Here is a 20200-nt window from a genome sequence, read left to right on the forward strand (position 1 = left end):
ATGTTTTGACAATTTTTTCAATGCATATAAGCAAGCAAAAAAATAGCATCCTAGTAAAGCTTCAAGTATCAGGTAGGCTACTCAACTGACACCTACAAAGTCATTTCTAGATGTGATTTCTCCTGTTCTAACCTATATTCTCATAGTACTGTTAAAACTTGACCCCATCTTAATACTGATTTCATGGTCTTTTAATTAAATCCAGTTCAAAGAAAGGACTCGGTTCCTGAACCATATGCATCACATTTGGAGGAACAGAAATAATGATGCTCTTGATTTAATGCAATGTCTCTCTTTCCTGAACATTTTTTGGGGGAAACATAGGTGGAAAGCTAATAGAAGAGGATGAACAGTTGGGCATCCAGGGGAAGTTATAGTAAATATTGAAAGGAGAATGATTTTCAAAGAGTATGAAAGTATAAATGAAAAGTATACTTAAGCAGGGAGAATAGAAATTTAACAAGAGATGCCTAAATCGATAACATCTCACGAACTGATCATTAACTAATATTAATAATTCAGGTTTGACAAAATGGATGAATAGGTATCTCTTTCTTTCCATTTCAGTTCAGGTAGGGAGTCCCTAAAATGGTCAAATATGTATTAAACACATATGTTAAATACATATGTATTTAATCATTCTGAGACAAATGCCCAAGTATAATCCTTCCTCCAGTGTGGAGTGGAACTGATGACTTGCCTCAAACAGAATATAGCAAAAATGATATAATAGAAAGTTGTTTCTTGAGGCTTGTTTATAAAAATACTCTGGCTTCCATTTTACTTGCTATTTCTCATGCTATCTCATTCATATTCTCTCTCTGCCATTGCTCAGGCAGAAGTCAACTATCATCTTCTGAGTAATTCAAGTAGTAAGGGACTGATATCACTAGCCATAGCCAGGGAGGAACTTAGCTAAACACCAAGCAGGTGAGCTGGGAAGTGAATCTTTTCCGGTCTGCTGAATGCCATGTGACTGAGCTTGAAAGCAAGTCCTCCCTCTTTTGAGTTGTGTTAGAGATCTTCAAGCAGAGGTTCCACCACATTCTTGACCCACAGAAACTGTGAAATAATAAATGCTTGCTGTTTTAAACCACTAATTTGGAGGGTAACTTGCTATGCAGCAATAAAAATTATTTGGGTTGGCCAAAAAGATCTCTTGAATTTTTCCACAAGCTGTAACAGAAGAACTCAAATGAACTTTTTGGCCAATCCAATATTTAGTGCATCTTTTTTCCTGAAAAAAATATATTAGGTTAAGTTTCGTAAATCATTCCAGTTAAATATATGAGAGGAGGAAGCTCCCTATTTATTCAGACGTGTTTTTTTTTTTTTTTTTTTTTTGGGGTAAAGAAAAGATAATTCAGTAAAATGGATTCACCTCAATTATTAGTTTTGTTAAATTCTGTTTTCCTATAACAATTGCTAAGGTATGGCATCTGCTTGCAACACAGGAGACCTGGATATGATCCCTGGGTTGGGAAGATCCTCTGGAGAAGGGAATGGCAGTCCACTCCAATATTCTTGCCTGGAGAATCCCATGGAAAGAGGAGACTGGCAGGCTACACAGTCAATGGGATTGCAAGTAGCTGGACACAACTGAGCAACTAACACTACTACTACTAAGGCATGGCATAGTCTAGTGGGTACACTATACCTGGAAACATGGCGACTAGGTCATAAATGAAGATATGCAGACTAACATGTCCACTTTTGCTGAATTCTTTCTGTACGTCAGGTACCATTCAAAGTGTTTTTTTTAAACATGTATTTATTACAATGGGTAGAAGATATTAAGAAAAGGTGGCAAAATAATTGTCTGAGGAGGCCTTACAAATAGCTGAGAAAAGAAGAGAAACTAAAGGCAAAGGAGAAAAGGAAAGATATATCTGAATGCTGAGTTCCAAAGAATAGCAAGGAAAGATAAGAAAGCCTTCTTAAGTGATAGATGCAAAGAAATAGAGGGAAACAATAGAATGGGAAAGACTAGAGATTGCTTCAAGGAAATTAGAGATACCAAGGGAACATTTCATGCAAAGACTGGCACAATAAAGGACAGAAATGGTATGGACCTAAGAGAAGCAGAAGATATTAAGAAGAGGTGGCAAGAATATGCAGAAGAACTATACAAAAGAGATCTTAATGACCCAGATAACCATGATGGTGTGATCACTCACCTAGAGCCAGACATCCTGGAGTGTGAAGTCAAGTGGGCCTTAGGAAGCATCACTAAGAACAAAGCTAGTAAATGTGATGAAATTCCAGCTGAGCTATTTCAAGTCCTAAAAGATAATGCTGTGAAAGTGCAGTACTCAATATGCCAGCAAATTGGAAAACTCAGCAGTGGCCACAGGACTGGAAAAGGTCAGCTTTCATTCCAATTCCAAAGAAAGGCAATGCCAAAGAATGTTCAAACTACCACACAGTTGCATTCATCTCACACGCTAGTAAAGTAATGCTCAAAATTCTCCAAGCCAGGCTTCAACAGTACGTGGATCATAGAAAAAGCAAGAGCATTCCAGAAAAATATCTACTTCTGCTTTATTGATTACACCATAAACTTTGACTGTATAGATCACAAGTAACTGTGGAAAATTCTTCAGGAGATGGGTCAGACCACCTGACCTGCCTCCTGAGAAATCTGTATGCAGGTCAAGAAGCAACAGTTAGAACCAGAGATGGAAAAACACACTGGTTCCATATTGGGAAAGGAGTACGTCAAGGCTGTATATTGTCACCCTGCTTATTTAACTTATATGCAGAGTACATCATGTGAAATATCAGGCTGGATAGAGTGCAATCTGGAATCAAGATTGCCGGGAGAAATATCAATAACCTCAGATATGCAGATGACACCACCCTTATGGCAGAAAGTGAAGAGGAACTAAAAAGCCTCTTGATGAAAGTGAAAGAGAAGAGTGAAAAAGCTGGCATAAAGCTCAACATTCAGAATACTAAGATCATGGCATCCGGTCCCATCACTTCATGGCAAAGAGATGGTGAAACAATGGAAACAGTGACAGACTTTCTTTTCTTGGGATCCAAAATCATTGCAGATGGTGACTGCAGCCATGAAAATAAAAGACGCTTGCTCCTTGGAAGAAAAACTATGACCAATCTAGACAGCATATTAAAAAGCAGAGACATTACTTTAGTGACAAATGTCCGTATAGTCAAAGCTATTTCTTTTTCAGTAGTCATGTATGGATGTGAGAGTTGGACCATAAAGAAATGATGAACTGTGGTGTTGGAGAAGACTCGTGTGAGTCCCTTGGACTGCAAGGAGATCCAACCAGTCCATCTTAAAGGAAATCAGTCCTGAATATTCATTGGAAGGACTGATGCTGAAGCTCCAATACCCTGGCCATCTGATGCAAAGAGCTGACTCATTGGAAAAGTCCCTGATACTGGGAAAGGTTGAAGGCAGGAGGAGAAGGGGACGACAGAGGATGAGATGGTTGGATGGCATCACCAACTTGATACATATGAGTTTGAGCAAGCTCCAGGAGTTGGTAATGGGCAGAGAATCCTGCTGTGCTGCAGTACATGGGGTCACAAAGAATCGGACATGACTGAGCAACTGAACTGATTACAGTATTTAATGTTCACCCCAAAAGCTAAGTAGATTTTTTTATTCCCATTTAACACATAAAAAAAGAAGCATGGAGGGCCATAGAGCTTAAGCCACTTGCCCCAAATCATACAGCTCAACGATTCAAACTCAGGCAATCAGAATCTAGAACCCACCATCTCAACCACAACAGTGTACCAACTCTCCTAAGAACCCATGTTCAATCCTGGGACTGCCTTCCTTGTCGGAGTGTTCTGTTCTCTTTGGTCACAAAGCACCAAAATTTAGGTGCTAGGTGTAAATATTAATGAGGAGAATCATTAACATGTAGTGAATCAGAGATTCCATGGAAGATATTACAATTAGAATAATTAAGAATGAGGACTCAATCCTATGACAACAATAGCAGGAAGAGGCATGGGGAGAAACTGATGTTACCAGAGCTTGGTGTGAACTGCAGCCATTAAGGAGGCAACCCAACAGGAACTGGGTCCATGGAAGAACATGGCCACCATCTGAACTGTGCCAAGGCAAGTGATGGGTGGCAAGAACAAATATCCTGACTGGTCTCTTCCTCTGATTTCCTGACACTTCCAAACATGGGCCAGTTCAGTTCAGTCACTCAGTCGTGTCCGACTCTTTGCGACCCCATGAATCGCAGCATGCAAGGCCTCCCTGTCCATCAGGAACCCCCAGAGTTCACCCAAACTCATGTCCATCGAGTCAGTGATGCCATCCAGCCATCTCATCCTCTGTCATCCCCTTCTCCTCCTGCCCCCAATTACTCCCAGCATCAGAGACTTTTCCAATGAGTCAACTCTTCGCATGAGGTGGCCACAGTATTGGAGTTTCAGCTTTAGCATCAGTCCTTCCAAAGTACACCCAGGACTGATCTCCTTTAGAATGGGCTGGTTGGATCTCCTTGCAGTCCAAGGGACTCGCAAGAGTCTTCTCCAGCACCACAGTTCAAAAGCATCAATTCTTCGGCACTCAGCTTTCTTCACAGTCCAACTTTCACATCCATACATGACCAGTGGAAAAACCATAGCCTAGACTAGATGGACCTTTGTTGGCCAAGTAATGTCTCTGCTTTTTAATATGCTGTCTAGGCTGGTTATACCTTTCCTTCCAAGGAGTAGGCGTCTTTTAATTTCATGGCTGCAGTCACCATCTTCAGTGATTTTGGAGCCCCCAAAAATAAAGTCTGACAGTGTTTCCACTGTTTCCCCATGTATTTCCCATGAAGTGATGGGACCAGATGCCACGATCTTCGTTTTCTGAATGTTGAGCTTTAAGCTAACTTTTTCACTCTCCTCTTTCACTTTCATCAAGAGGCTTTTTAGTTCCTCTTCACTTTCTGCCATAAGGGTGGTGTCATCTGCATATCTGAGGTTATTGATATTTCTCCCGGCAATCTTGATTCCAGCTTGTGCTTCTTCCAGCCCAGCGTTTCTCATGATGTACTCTGCATATAAGTTAAATGAGCAGGGTGACAATATACAGCCTTGGCGTACTCCTTTTCCTATTTGGAACCAGTCTGTTGTTCCATGTCCAGTTCTAACTGTTGCTTCCTGACCTGCATATAGGTTTCTCAAGAGGCAGGTCAGGTGGTCTGGTATTCCCATCTCTTTCAGAATTTTCCACAGTTTATTGTGATCCACACAGTCAAAGTCTTTGGCATAGTCAGTAAAGCAGAAATAGATGTTTTTCTGGAACTCTCTTGCTTTTTCCATGATCCAGAAGATGTTGGCAATGTGATCTCTGGTTCCTCTGTCTTTTCTAAAACCAGCTTGAACATCTGGAAGTTCACGGTTCACGTATTGCTAAAGCCTGGCTTGGAGAATTTTGAGCATTACTTTACTGGCATGTGAGATGAGTGCAATTGTGTGGTAGTTTAAACATTCTTTAGGTTTGGAATGAAAACTGACCTTTTCCAGTCCTGTGGCCACTGCTGAGTTTTCCAAATTTGCTGGCATATGGAGTGCAGCACTTTCACAGTATCATCTTTTAGGATGTGAAATAGTTCAACTGGAATTCTATCACCTCCACTAGCTTTGTTTGTAGTGATGCTTTCTAAGGCCCACTTGACTTCACATTCCAGGATATCTGGCTCTAGGTGAGTGATCACACCATCATGATTATGGTACACTGGAGAAGGGAATGGCAAACCACTTCAGTATTCTTACCTTGAGAACCCCATGAACAGTATGAAAAGGCAAAATGATAGGATACTGAAAGAGGAACTCCCCAGCTCGGTAGGTGCCCAACATGCTACTGGAGATCAGTGGAGAAATAACTCCAGAAAGAATGAAGGGATGGAGCCAAAGCAAAACAATACCCAGTTGTGGATGTGATTGGTGATAGAAGCAAGGTCCAATGCTGTAAAGAGCAATATTGCATAGGAACCTGGAATGTCAGGTCCATGAATCAAGGCAAATTGGAAGTAGTCGAACAGGAGATGACAAGAGTGAACATTGACATTCTAGGAATCAGCAAACTGAAATGGGCTGGAATGGGTGAATTTAACTCAGATGACCATAATGTCTACTACTGTGGGCAGGAATCCCTTAGAAGACATAGAGTAGCCGTGATGGTCAACAAAAGAGTCCAAAATGCAGTATTTGGATGCAACCTCAAAAACGACAGAATGATCTCTGTTCGTTTCCAAGGCAAACCATTCAATATCACAGTAATCCAAATCTATGCCCCAACCAGTAATGCTGAAGAAGCTGAAGTTCAATGGTTCTATGAAGACCTCCAAGATCTTTTAGAACTAATACCCAAAAAACGATGTCCTTTTCATTATGGGGGACTGGAATGCAAAAATAGGAAGTCAAGAAACACTTGGGGTAACAGGCAAATTTGGCCTTGGAATACAGAATGAAGCAGGGCAAAGGCTAATAGAGTTTTGCCAAGAGAACGCATTGATCATAGCAAACACCCTTTTCCAACAAAACAAGAGAAGACTCTACACATGGACATCACCACATGGTCAACATGGGCCAGACCCAACTGCAAACCAGAGGGCAAGGACCCCTGGGTGATAGAGTCCACAGAGGGCACTCTCAGAAAACAGAACAGGGCAGAGATGGGAGAAAATAGATTTGGCTGGCTTACCACCTCTCCTAATTGAAAGATGCTGTTTTTTTTTTTTCCTTTTTTTCTTTTTTTTTAGTGAGAACTCTAGAAGAGGCTAAATTCCAATCCCACTGAGCCAATAGTTATTTGTATAATTTGGGTTAAGTGATATACCCTTTTTCAGATTCATTTCATCAAATGTAAACAAGTGACCATTATCTGTCCCTCCCTCATAAAGCTGGTGTAAGCATTAAATGAGACAATATATGGACAGGTTTGGAACAGTCCCTAGATACAGTAAGCACTTAATAAATGTTAACAATTATTGTGATAATATCTGACAGAGGAGAAAAAAATTGAACATAGAGTTTTAGGCTCTCTTCTTTCCAGAGGAAAACAGCTATCCAAATAATTGGAGAAAGTAGGTTAAAGGAGAAATACCGTGAAAGAAAGTAGGATGTCTTGCTATCCTACAAAGCCAAATATGCTTTGCATACAAAATTTTTTTAACCTTCACAGTCGACTAAGTAAATAGTATTCCTGTTTTACAAGTGAGGAAGCTTTAATGAAAGAACTTGACCAAGGTTTCAAAAGCTGCCATGTAACAGAGGAAGCACCAGTGGGTATTCACATCAAGGAACATCTGACTCTCTTTTTCACCATGAGAGACTTCTGGGTTATAAAAACCAGAAGAATGGAGGAATTATCCTAAATTGTGAAGAGGTGTTCTGTCATTTAGTTAAATTTAGGTGTTTCTTATATTCCATCTTTACACACACATCACTGCTTGCCTGGTGCAAGCTTCTGAGCAAGATACACACAGGCAGGGCTGTGCCCAGCCAAGGGAGAAAAGAGCCTGGAATCCAGCCCGTTATCCATCTAACATTCATTTGCCAAAGAGGTATTTTTTCTAGTTAACACATTAGTGAAATATGAGCTAATGGAGACCCTAAAATCATGGTGATGGAGACGACCATATCCCACAATCTACTGAAAATTCAGATTGTGCCTTCATGATCTGATAGAAAGAACCTAAATTGTTTAGTATCTAGAGATGTTGAGTGAGAGCTACCTGGCCTAGGAGTAAAGCAGGATGGCCTTAAGATGTAAAATCCTGAAGAGATGGCCAGAGGTAAGCTGTATCCAAAAGCATGTAGGTAAAGTAACTAAAGTGATGTGGAAATGCATCTACCTGTAGCCCAAGATTACTCGCTCTGTGGGATTCACTTCTTACACTCTTAACTGCTGCCTTGACTTAACACTGATGAAGACAAATGGCAGGCACTGGTGCTGGGGGGCAGGAGGGGAACTGTGTTGATAAGGCTGTTAGCTAAAGAAGGGACTCAGGGCTCATTTCAGCCTAGGGTTGGAAGAAGCAAACTAACACAGGGTGGCCTCTGCTGTTTCACTGCAACTTATTTCTTACTCTTTACTGAGTTATTTGGAGCATTATTTTATACGTCTTTAATTTTACAATTCAATTCCCTAAATGGAATTATAACAACATAAGGCTACCTATGACCATGATTATATACTTTTTCATCTCATGGAACATTGACACAAAACTCTAACGAGTATTTCTCATGAAACAACCACAAATTTCATTTTATCTTTTAGAGAGAGAAATTTGATCAGAAGAAATAAGTTTAAGTTGGGATTCTGAATGATCACTAGCATTGTCACTTCAGTTGTGAAAGATTCTCTTATTTTCTGAGGACCTTTCAAGTTATATAAGAGGGTATCATTTTTAAATGTATTAATATTTAGGGGAGAAAATGCATTTCTCCTTTATTAGCTTTGATATACATATAATGTCACAGTTGTAATAAATTACTTCCTGATTTTTTTTATTGCAGTGTAGTAGTCACAGTTACTCCAAGACATTTTCCAGCTGTTCTTATGGCATATTCAAAATAAGCAAGAGCCATAGCAGTGTGAGAAGATGTGAGATCGATTTCGATGTAAAAAGAAGAATTTAAGTCCTGGAGTCAGGGGGGGTCCGTTGGTATGCAATGGAACTCACACTAGCATAAGCAATGGGGAGATTTTATTATATGGATGCTCCTTTCTCCTAGACCCCAAGGGCAGAAATACAGCCGAGGCCTCGTGAGGTAGTGGAAACATGAAATGTCATCTGAAAACTATTTATCCTGTGTGTTTATTTTTTTTCAGTCTTATGGCTTAATGGCCTTTCATTTTTGCTTTTGTTGGATGTTTTCATTTTTCTTTCTTGAAGGACTGGCTCTCATAGCTTATCTCTACACCTGGTGTGCAAGGGTTACCCCACAACACTCAACTCATCTTTATATTCTATAAGGAGACTAAAACTCACATTAGGCCAAATATATCTGCTATTAAACCATGATGGCCAACAAAGGAATGGAAATCATAGAAGAGTGATCTTTGGTATTTAGTCCTGCAGTGACCTGCTATTGGGACCACATGCATACAACCCCTCTCCTACAGTTTCCCCCATTCCAAAGGGATAAATTCAGCCCCTGCTTATAGTATTTTAACAAAAGCTTTTATCCACTTATAAATAGATAACAAGGTAATCAAATGTTTCAGTGACAAATCCTTCCATTGAAAGTTTAGGAAAAGATAAAGGGTGAAATAAAAGGAAATAGAGACAATGTCCTATTGAAAGAGAAGAAGCATTGCTGTGTAATAGTTACCACTAACCCAGTGGTTCTGAAAATTGGGCATAACCTGGAGAAATTGTCAAAACCCAGATTACCAGAGCCAGGAATTTCCAGAGTTTCAGATTTAATAAGCAAAAGGTGGGGCACGCGTAGGTGTATTTCACCAAGTTTCTGAGGGTCATATACAACTGTATTTGATGCACTGTATCAGCAATACCCCTGTGTCAGAATATTTGTCATTATGTTTTTTGGCTGAGCACAAATTGGCTCTTAATTTTTCTCATACATAATTTAGAGATACTCTGCTGTACTAGAATCAGGCAGGCAGGCACTAATACAGGAAGGAAAAGGAAACTAACCAGAGCCTGATTGGTTTTGGAAAATACTGATTTATCCATTAAATAGCTGCTGATATTACGCCCTCTTGCAGTTCCTTTCTGAGTCTGCTGCTCTGTATTTCTATTGCTGCAGAAAAAGGAAAATGAAAACAAGGACAAAGCAAACAAAGAAAACCTGGTTTGATAAGATACTGCAGAGTAGATTGGTATGTTCCATAGAGCCATGCACTACATAGGGTATTAAAATGGAAAGAATACACACTTGGGATAAAAAAAAATGTTTACAGTCTCATGAGGCACCATTTTATAAAAAGATTAACTAATTTACCTTCCCTTCAGGAGAAAAATATCTTGTGAGAAATAAAGATTTGAAATAACAAGAAAATAAATTCTTCGGGGTGTTTTAAAGTTCTGTGTTCACTGAAAGCATCGGTTTTGAAAAAATCTCCTCTACATACACTATGTCCTGGCCTCTTGTGTGTTTATATGATCAAGTGCCAAGCTGCTACATCTGTAGATACATGACACTATGCATTTGTCAAAACCCACAAAAATTCACAGCAGAGTGAACCTTAATGTCTATAAATTCAAAATAAATACTTTAGGAAGGAATGCAGACTGTGACAAAAGAATGTAATTCTATTAGGAATGCATGCAACAACCTCACTAAGGAAGAGGGCACAAGAGATGCTGACAAAAGTAATTTGGGAAATGAATGGAGATGGTAAGCTTAAAGGCAAAAGGAATGGTATGTAAACACTGTACTCTAGTTGATAAAATTATTTCCCATGGAAATACAGGTTAACAATTCTGAGACCACTATACATGTATACTAGAATTTAGTAATTAAGTAAACAGAGGGCAAATGGTGGGAGGTTACCAGCAATGGGAGCAGGTGTGAATGGTTATGGGGTAAAGGATTAGGAGGAAACATCAGTTTCAACTCATGTTTAGTTACATACTGATAGATGTGTACAGAAATCATTACAGCCATGTATACACAGATTGATATACACATACATGTTTCATTGCTCTATCAGCTAAAAGCAATGCCTAGAAGCAATGCCATCCCAGTGGCAGTGAACATACCCAACACTTAGATCTTGGTTTCTACTATTCTCCTATAAGAGGAACCAAGACTCCCTGGGGAAAGGCTGATTCAAAGGTTGTGGCAAGTAGCATACAACAGATGGCTGGAGCATCTTTTAGTGCAACATATTAAGGAAATGCTCCAAGGATCAGAATAATGGGAGTATGTGAAAAGGACATAGGAGCCAACAGGAAGAACTGTTAATGACCAAAGCTGGAACAATTCTAGTAACAAGATAAAACAACATTAAGTTACAGCCCAAAGTACAAAATATATAGCCATGAGTCTATACTGATATAAATGACTAGATAAATACATGAGGTGAATAGACAAATCTCCTTGTGGAAGAGACATTCTGCTCTCACAGTGGAGGTTGTGCATAGTGATGTCCTTCCAAAGTGTAGAGTATGGAAAAGGGGTGAAACAGTAACTTTACAGTCGAGAGGCCTGACAAACACTACCTCAGCCAGGTGGTCGAGGTTAACAAGTGATGTGATGTGATGAGAAGGGTACGATCTCTCTAAAACCTATAACTCCAGTCTAATCATGAGGAAAACATCAGAAAAATCCAGACTGAGGGACTTTCTACTACTTTCAGTAATCCTCAAAACTGTCAAGGTTATTAAAAGCAAGTAAAGTTTGAGAACTCTCACAGCTGTTACTTTCATGTACCAGAGACTGATTAAAATTCTCAATCCTTTTTTTTAGCTACTTTTCCTCACTTCAGATTAAATCCTAGGTGTTCCCAGTCACAAGGTACTGCACACGGCAGCGGTGTGGACTGCCGCTGAAACACTGGTTTCAGCTGAAATCAGTGGTTGTCAAGGGATGTCTCTTAGATTTCACCAGGTTGGATTTTATCATGAGAGGTATACCTGCTCCTAAAGAGTGAGAACTGCCTCCTGCTCCTGAGGTGTCCTCTGCCTTGGCTACCAACTAAATCAACTTAACAAAAAACTATGGGCTAAAACACAAAACATAAGATAGGATGATGTAGGAGGAGTGGCCAAGATGGCAAAGCAGAAAGACCCTGCGCTCACCTGCCATGGGCACATCAGAATTACAACTGTTGTTATTTACAGAGCAACTGTCGGTGAGAATTACCTGGAGACTAGCAGAAAAGGCCCTCTACAACTAAAAATATAAAAAAGGAACCAAAAGGGGACATGTAGGAGGAGTGGAGATGTCGCATAGTCAAAACCCACAGCCCCACGGAGATAACCACAGAGTGGAGGATAATTACAATAGAAAATTTTCTTATCATGGAGCAAGAGTCTGAGCTCCACATTGGGCTCCCCAACCTGGGGGTTCTGTACTGGGAAGATGAGCACCGAGAACATTTGGCTCTGAAGACCAGTGGGGCTTGCTTCTAGGAGAGTCCGAGGGCCATCACATTTTTCAAGACCCAGGGCAGAAGTAATTTGAAAAGAGTCTGGATCAGACCCACTTGCTAATCTTTAAGAGCCTCCTAGAGAGGCAGGAGGCAACTGGGACTCACCTTGGGGACGTAAATGCGGACAGCAGCCATTTGGGGAGCTCATCCTACTACAAGGGACAGGGAAGCCTGGCGTGCTGCAGTCCATGGGGTTGCAAAGCATCAGACACGACTTAGTGACTGAACAACAACATCCTAATACAAGGACACCAGTGCTGGCAAGTGACATTTTGGAATCCTCCCTCTAGCTTATTAATGCCTACCAGGCAGTAGGCATAAGTCTTTATATGATGATAGATGGTAACTAGATTCATCATAATGATCATTTTGAAATGTACAAAAATAATATTATGTTGTGTACCTGGGAACGAACATAGTGTTCTAGGTCAATTATACCTCAAAAACAAACAAGAAAACTCATACGGCCTTCCCTGGTGGTCCAGTGGTTAAGAATTGGTCTTCCAAATGCAAGGGATGTGGGTTTGAACCCTGACAGGGAGAAGTTAAGATTCCACATGCCACAGGGCAACTAAACCCACAAGCCCAGCTAGAGATATGCCTGGGCACTGCAACAAAGATCCTGTGTGCAACTAACGCCCAACCAATACAACCTTAAATAAAAATATACACTCATAGAAAAAGAGATCAGGCTTGTGGCTACCAGAGGTGGGACATTGGAGAGGAACTGAAAGAAGGTAGTCAAAAGTACAAACTCCCAGTTATAAATAAGTACTAGGGATGTAATGTACAACATGATAAATGTCATTAACATTTCTGTATGTTGTCACTGAAAGCTGTTAAGTGTAAATCATAAGAGTTGTCATCACAAGGAAAAAAATATATATTTTCTCTATTTCTTTACTCATGAAATGATGAATATTCACTAAACTTACTGTGATAATAATTTCATGATATATGCAAATCAAATCATTATGCTGTACACCTTAAACTTATACAGTATCTCAATTCTATTTTGATAAAAACTCAAAAGAGAAAAAAAAATGGAATGATGTAATAGAGAGTGAAGTCTGAGAAAAATCACTTATGGAGGGGAGCTGGCCTGACTGAGGGAGGGACTGTTTGGGCAGAGAAACCATAAGGGTACAGATTCAGGAAAGGTTAGGGTATGAAAGGAATATATAAAGGCATGAGAAAGTGTGCTAGATGAGATTAGAAAAGCAGGCTGTTGGATCAGATGGTACCTTGAAGGTCAGGGTCTATTGCATTTCTCCTTAGTGCAGTGGTAATCATTTGAGAATTTTAAGTACCATAGGGGTGTGACATGATACAATTTTTTCCTTAACTATTTTTTATTGAAGTAACATACACAAACATACAGATTAGAGAGCTAATTCATGGATGACTATTGAAGTGTTTACATGTTAATTGTCCTCCAATGTCAATATCATAACTCTGAAAGCAGTCTCTTCTCTTTTTGCTTACGAAAGAAAAATCTTTTATTGAACCATGTAAAAAAATCATGGCTGATTCATGTATGGCAAAAACTGCTACAATATTGAAAAGTAATTAGCCTCCAATTAAAATAAATTAATTTACAAAAAAAATCATAGGTCATATGTGGCCTACTGGCACAGAATTTTCTTTTGGCACACTCAAAGATTAAAAGGCAGAATGGAGTACAAAATAACCTTCTATTGTTGTGGTACGTATACACAATGGGATATTACTCAGCTGTAAAAAGGAATGCATTTGAGTCAGTTCTAATGAGGTAGATGAAACTGGAGCCTGTTATACAGAGTGAACTAAGTCAGAAAGAGAAGGATAAATCCTGTATATTAACACATATATATGGAATTTAGAAAGACAGTAACAACGATCCTACAGGCAGGGCAGCAAAGGAAACGTAGATGTAAAGAACAAACTTTTGGACTATGTGGGAGAAGGCGAGGGTGAGATGATTTGAGAGAATAGCATTGAAACATGTATATTACCTACCATATGTAAAATAGATGACCAATGCAACTTTGATGCATGAAGCAGGCAGGGCACTCAAAGCTGGTGCTCAGGGACAACCCAAAGGATGGGGTGGGGAGGAGGCTGCAGGATGGGGGATAAACATGTATACCTGTGGCTGATTCATGATGATATATGGCAAAAACTATCACAATATTGAAAAGTAATTATCTTCCAATTAAAGTAAATAATTAAAAAAAAAAAAACCTTCCGTTAATGACCTTTTCCTGCTCATATATTTTATCTCCATTTTATAACTAGGTTGCTGAGTACTACTAATAGTACTCATTTTTCTTGAACGTTTTTTGCTATTAATATTTTGGTATTTTTTAAAATCTTTTGTTACACACTGGTTTATTTAATATAATTTCTTATTGTGATGTAATTCACATACTATAAAATTAACCTCTTTATAAAATTCAGTGGTGTTTGGTCTATTCAGAAAATATACAACTATCACCACTTTAATTCCAGAATATTTTCATTACCCCCACATGAAACTCTGTATCCTTTATCCTTTACCCATCAATCCTATCATCACTTTCCCATCCAGCCCTAGGAAACTACTAATCTACTTTCCTTCTCTACAGATTTTTCTACTCTGGACATTTCATATAAATGTAATAATCATAATATGCTGCCTTTTGTGTCTATATTGACCCATTTTGCATAATGTTTTCTAGGTTTATAGTGCAAATCAGGACTTCATTCCTTTTTATGACTGAATAGTATTCAGTTGTGTTGCTATACCATACATTGTGTTTATCCATTCATCAACTGATAGACATTTGAATTTTTTCTACTTTTTGCCTATTATGAATAATGCCACTATAAACATTCATGTACAAGTTTTTGTGTGGATTTATGTTTTAGATTCTCTTGGGCATAGATTTAGGAGTGAAATTACTGGATTATGTGTTAACTATATTTAACATTTTAAGGAACTTCCTAATTGTTTAAGAGGCCACATTTTTACACTCTCAACATTAGTGTATATGGGGTGCATTCTTATATATTCTTGCCAACAATTATGTTTTTTTATTATAGCCATCTCCGTGAATATTGTATCATTTTGATTTGTATTTCCCTAATAAGTAACATGCGAAGAGTTGACTCACTGGAAAAGACTCTGATGCTGGGAGGGATTGGGGGCAGAAGGAGAAAGGGACAACAGAGGATGAGATGGCTGGATGGCATCACCGACTCGATGGACGTGAGTCTGAGTGAACTCCGGGAGTTGGTGATGGACAGGGAGGCCTGGTGTGCTGCGATTCATGGGGTTGCAAAGAGTCGGACACGACTGAGTGACTGAACTGAACTGAATAAGTAACGATATTGAACATTGTATGCCTATCAGCAAAGATTTTGCTATTGCTTTGTGTGGTTGTTTTTTAAATCAAATAAAAGCATAAAAATACATTCATACTGTCTAGTATATTTTCCATTATGTTGCCTTTTGGGGTATTCCTCACTTATTAGTGAGGGTTTAAGTTATTGTCTATATCTCTTCATTTCAGCCTAAAGAACTCCCTTTACTATTTCTTCTAGGGCCAGCAACAGATTCTATTAATTTTTGTTAGTCTCTTGTGTACCCCACTATTATCCACCCCCTGAGATAAGTTCTGGGTATTCATTGAAAGGACTGATGTTGAGACTGAAACTCCAATATTTTGGCCACCTCATGCAAAGAGCTGACTCATTGGAAAACATCCTGATGCTGGGAAAGATTGAGGGCAGGAGGAGAAGGGGACGACAGAGGATGAGACGTTGGAAGGCATCATCAACTCGATGGACATGGCTTTGGGTGGACTCCGGGAGTTGGTGATGGACAGGGAGGCCTGGCGTGCTGCGATACATGGGGTTGCAGAGTCGGACATGACTGAGCAACTAAACTGAATTGTGTACCGCACTATTATCCACCCCCTCAGTTCAGTTCAGTCACTCAGTCGTGTCCAACTCTTTGCAATCCTATGGACTGCAGCATGCCAGGCCTCCCTGTCCATCACCAATGCTCGAGGCTTACTCAAACTCATGTCCATTGAGTCGGTGATGCCATCCAACCATCTCATCCTCTGTCTTCCCCTTCTCCTCCGCCTTCAATCTTTCCCAGCATCAGGGTCTTTCCAAATGAGTCAGTTCTTCGCATCAGGTGGCCAAAGTATTGGACTTTCAGCTTCAGCATCAGTCCCTCCAATGAATATTCAGGACTGATTTCCTTTAGGATGGACTGGTTGGATCTCCTTGCAGTCCAAGGGATTCTCAAGAGTCTTCTCCAACACCACAGTTCAAAAGCATCAATTCTTTGGCGCTCAGCTTTCTTTATAGCCCAACTCTCACATCCATACGTGACCACTGGAAAAACCATAGTTTTACTAGACAGACCTTTGGTGGCAAAGTAATGTCCCTGCTTTTTTTTTTTAAATTTAATTTTATTTAACTTTACAATATTGTATTGGTTTTGCCATATATCAAAATGAATCTGCCACAGGTATACATGTGTTCCCCATCCTGAACCCTCCTCCCTCCTCCCTCCCCATACCATCCCTCTGGGTCGTCCCAGTGCACCAGCCCCAAGCATCCAGTATCGTGCATTGAACCTGGACTGGCGACTTGTTTAATATATGATATTATACATATTTCAATGCCATTCTCCCAAATCATCCCACCCTCTTCCTCTCACACAGAGTCCAAAAGACTGTTCTATACACCAATGTCTCTTTTGCTGTCTTGTATACAGGGTTATTGTTACCATCTTTCTAAATTCCATATATATGCATTAGTATACTGTATTGGTGTTTTTCTTTCTGGCTTACTTCACTCTGTATAATAGGCTCCAGTTTCATCCACCTCATTAGAACTGATTCAAATGTATTCTTTTTAATGGCTGAGTAATACTCCATTATGTATATGTGCCACAGCTTTCTTATCCTGCTTTTTAATATGCTGTCTAGGTTGGTCATAAATTTTCTTCCAAGGAGTAAGCAGCTTTTAATTTCATGGCTGCAGTCACCATCTGCAGTGATTTTGGAGCCCCCCAAAATAAAGTCTGACACTGTTTCCACTGTTTCCCCATCTATTTGCCATGAAGTGATGGGACCAGATGCCATGATCTTTGTTTTCAGAATATTGAGTTTTAAGCCATTTTTTTCACTCTCTTTTACTTTCATCAAGAGGCTCTTTAGTTCTTCACTTTCTGCCATAAGGGTGGTGTCATCTGCATATCTGAGGTTATTGATATTTCTCCCGGCAATCTTGATTCCATCTTGTGCTTCTTCCAGCCCAGCATTTCTCATGATGTACTCTGCATATAAATTAAATAAGCAGGGTGATAATATACAGCCTTGACGTACTCCTTTTCCTATTTGGAACCACTCTATTGTTCCATGTCCAGTTCTAACTGTTGCTTCCTGACCTGCATACAGGTTTCTCAAGAGGCAGGTCAGGTGGTCTGGTATTCCCATTTCTTTCAGGATTTTCCACAGTTTATTGTGATCCACACAGTCAAAGGCTTTGGCATAGTCAATAAGACAGAAATAGATGTTTTTCTGGAACTCTCTTGCTTTTTCAATGATCCAACGGATGTTGACGATTTGATCTATGGTTCCTCTGCCTTTTCTAAATCCAGCTTGAACATCTGGAAATTCACAGTTCACGTATTGCTGAAGCCTGGCTTGGAGAATTTTGAGCATTACTTTGATAGTGTGTGAGATGAGTGCATTTGTGTGGTAGCTTGAGCATTCTTTGGCATTGCCTTTCTTTGGGATTGGAATGAAAACTGACCTTTTCCGGTTCTGTGGCCACTGCTGAGTTTTCCAAATTTGCTGGCATATGGAGTGCAGCACTTTCACAGCATCATCTTTTAGGATGTGAAATAGCTCAACTGGAATTCCTTCTCCTCCACTAGTTTTGTTCATAGTGATGCTTCCTAAGGCCCACTTGAGTTCACATTCCAGGATGTCTAGTTCTAGGTGAATGATCATACCATCATGATTGTCTGTGTCATTAAGATCTCTTTTGTATAGTTCTTCTGTGTATCCTTGCCACCTCTTAATAGCTTCTGCTTCTTTTCAGTCCATACCATTTCTGTCCTTTATGTGCCCACCTTTGCATGAAATGTTCATCCACCCCCCCCCTCAGGCAACCACAGTGTTCAACAATTGCTTCTAGTTGCTTTCAACAAATGCTCCCTGGAGAAATACTGTTCATATTGGGCAACTGCTTCTTGTGGTCTTCCTATGCATCATATATATTTTCCCTAAAACAAACAAGAAAAAAAAAGATGGCAAGAATGATCGAATGAGTCTTTCAACCACTAGGTTGAAACAGCACTTAGGGAAAATGCAACAACACGGTATGTATGGAATATAATTTGTATTCAAGAAGCTTAAATATTGATCATGTCCTACAAAAATCAACTAGCTGTCTTTCATATTCTCCTTGCTTAGAATGAAAAATCACCCAAGGTATGCTGAAATCCTTACTTACATTGAATAAACAAACAATGTTTGTTTCAGCCATCCATTAATAATAATATTACATATGCTTTCAAATCCCTACACTCCAACTTCTATAATAATTACCCTCTACAACCCAATAAGAAAGTGCCTGTGGGGAAGTGGTTTGCTGTTTTAACAAGCTTAATTTAAAATAGAAAATTTTAAGGCACCAAAAAGTACAACCTGATGATAATTAAGAATATGCAGGAAAAAAAAAAAAAGAATATGCAGGAAATACTGATTATTTATATGGAAGTTTGGCATCCAGAGTTCATCCAAAGCAAACTAAAGACAGCTATAACAGGCTATTGAAACTCTGTAGGCATATCTGCCAGGCACTGGGGAATGAAGGCAATTATAAATTTTGAGTGTATAGCAGGTTAGCATTTTCTCATCTCTCAAAGCATGAAAGCAGCACTTCATCCACAATGTATAATGACAAGCCTGGCTTATTGTCTCTCCTGTTAAGATCTTCGGTGAAAACCACTTCACTTTTGCCTGCAGGTTCAACCTGGTTTGCAGTTCTAGGGCACAACCTGCCTTCTGGATGAGTTAAAAACTACTCTCATAGATCCAAAGTTCTGAGGTTTAGTATCAAGTCAGAGATACTGACCTGCCTCCTTGTTTCAGTAAGTAGTAGGATACTGCCTTAATCCTTTATGTTTCAGATCTTGCCTGAACCATTTTTTATACACCATTATAGCATTAGGTAGACTCCCCTGGTGGTTCAGACAATAAAGGATCTGCCTGCAATGCAGGAGATCCGGGCTCAATCCATGGGTTGGGAAGATCCCCTGGAGAAGGGTGGCTACCCACTCCAGTATACTTGCCTGGAGAATTCCACGGACTGAGGAGCTTGGTGGGCTACAGTCCATGGGGTCACAAAAAGAGTTGGATAGGATTTAGCAACTAAACAACAACAAATAGCATTGGGTACATTCAACTTGAGAAGAAATCCAAAGAGTCAACGCAGAGGAAATGCAAGTTCCAGAGACAAGCTTTTTCTATGTCACATCTTTTTCTGGTTTCAATGCAAGGACATGCATTTTTATACTCAGTGTGCTTTGGTGGATCAGATACTTAGGTCAGAGCAAAGTTAACTATTAGAAGACTTATGTTCTAGTTGTAGCTTGTCACTTACTAACTGTGTGACATTTCACTCTCCTAGACTCAGTTTTCACATCTGTTTAATGGGGACAATCATCACTGTACACATTCAGTGAAAATATGGATTTAAAGCACTAGGCATCATTCTTGGCACCTATTAGGCTCAACAAATCCTGCTGGTGGGTGAGAAGTTAGAGAAGGAGGAGGAAAAAATGATGGTAGAGGAAGGAGAGACAGTTGGATGAAAAGAAAACAGAGGAGGAATAGAAGTAAGAACTAGTGGTGGGGGCTCCCCTGGTGGCTCAGTGGTAAAGAATCCACCTGCCAATGCAGGAGACAGGGGTTCAATCCCTGATCCAGGAAGATCCCACATGCCACGGAGCAACTAATCCCCTGTGCCAAAACTATTGAGCTTGTGCTCTAGAGCCTAGGAGCAGCAACTACAGAAGCCTGAGTGCTTGAGAGCCTG

The 20200-nt window shown here is 39.7% G+C and overlaps 1 protein-coding gene across 25 annotated transcripts in view; it reads left to right on the top strand.

Annotated features, from left to right (window-relative positions):
• LOC147341587 (uncharacterized) overlaps positions 1 to 20200 on the top strand; it is a 468058-nt gene that overhangs the window by 366065 nt on the left and 81793 nt on the right. For 19 of the 25 annotated variants that reach the window (XR_015159155.1, XR_015159154.1, XR_015159152.1 and 16 more), the window contains one exon: positions 15176 to 15541. The exons of 3 other annotated variants lie outside the window; for them this stretch is intronic. Coding sequence is in view for 4 of the 22 variants with exons in the window: in XM_086388283.1 (XP_086244409.1) it covers positions 15176 to 15440 (265 nt within the window). In the remaining 18 variants the exon portion in view is untranslated. Of the gene's footprint in view, positions 1 to 1454; positions 1638 to 8505; positions 10094 to 11427; positions 13226 to 15175; positions 15542 to 20200 lie in introns of those variants that run through there. 3 more of the 25 variants (XM_086388284.1, XM_086388288.1, XM_086388291.1) reach the window with 3 other exon arrangements.

The sequence above is a fragment of the Bos grunniens genome, chromosome X, assembly GCF_055505025.1.
Source record: "Bos grunniens cultivar Pamir isolate PY7600 chromosome X, Bosgru_T2T1.0, whole genome shotgun sequence".
Taxonomy (NCBI): Eukaryota; Metazoa; Chordata; class Mammalia; order Artiodactyla; family Bovidae; genus Bos; species Bos grunniens.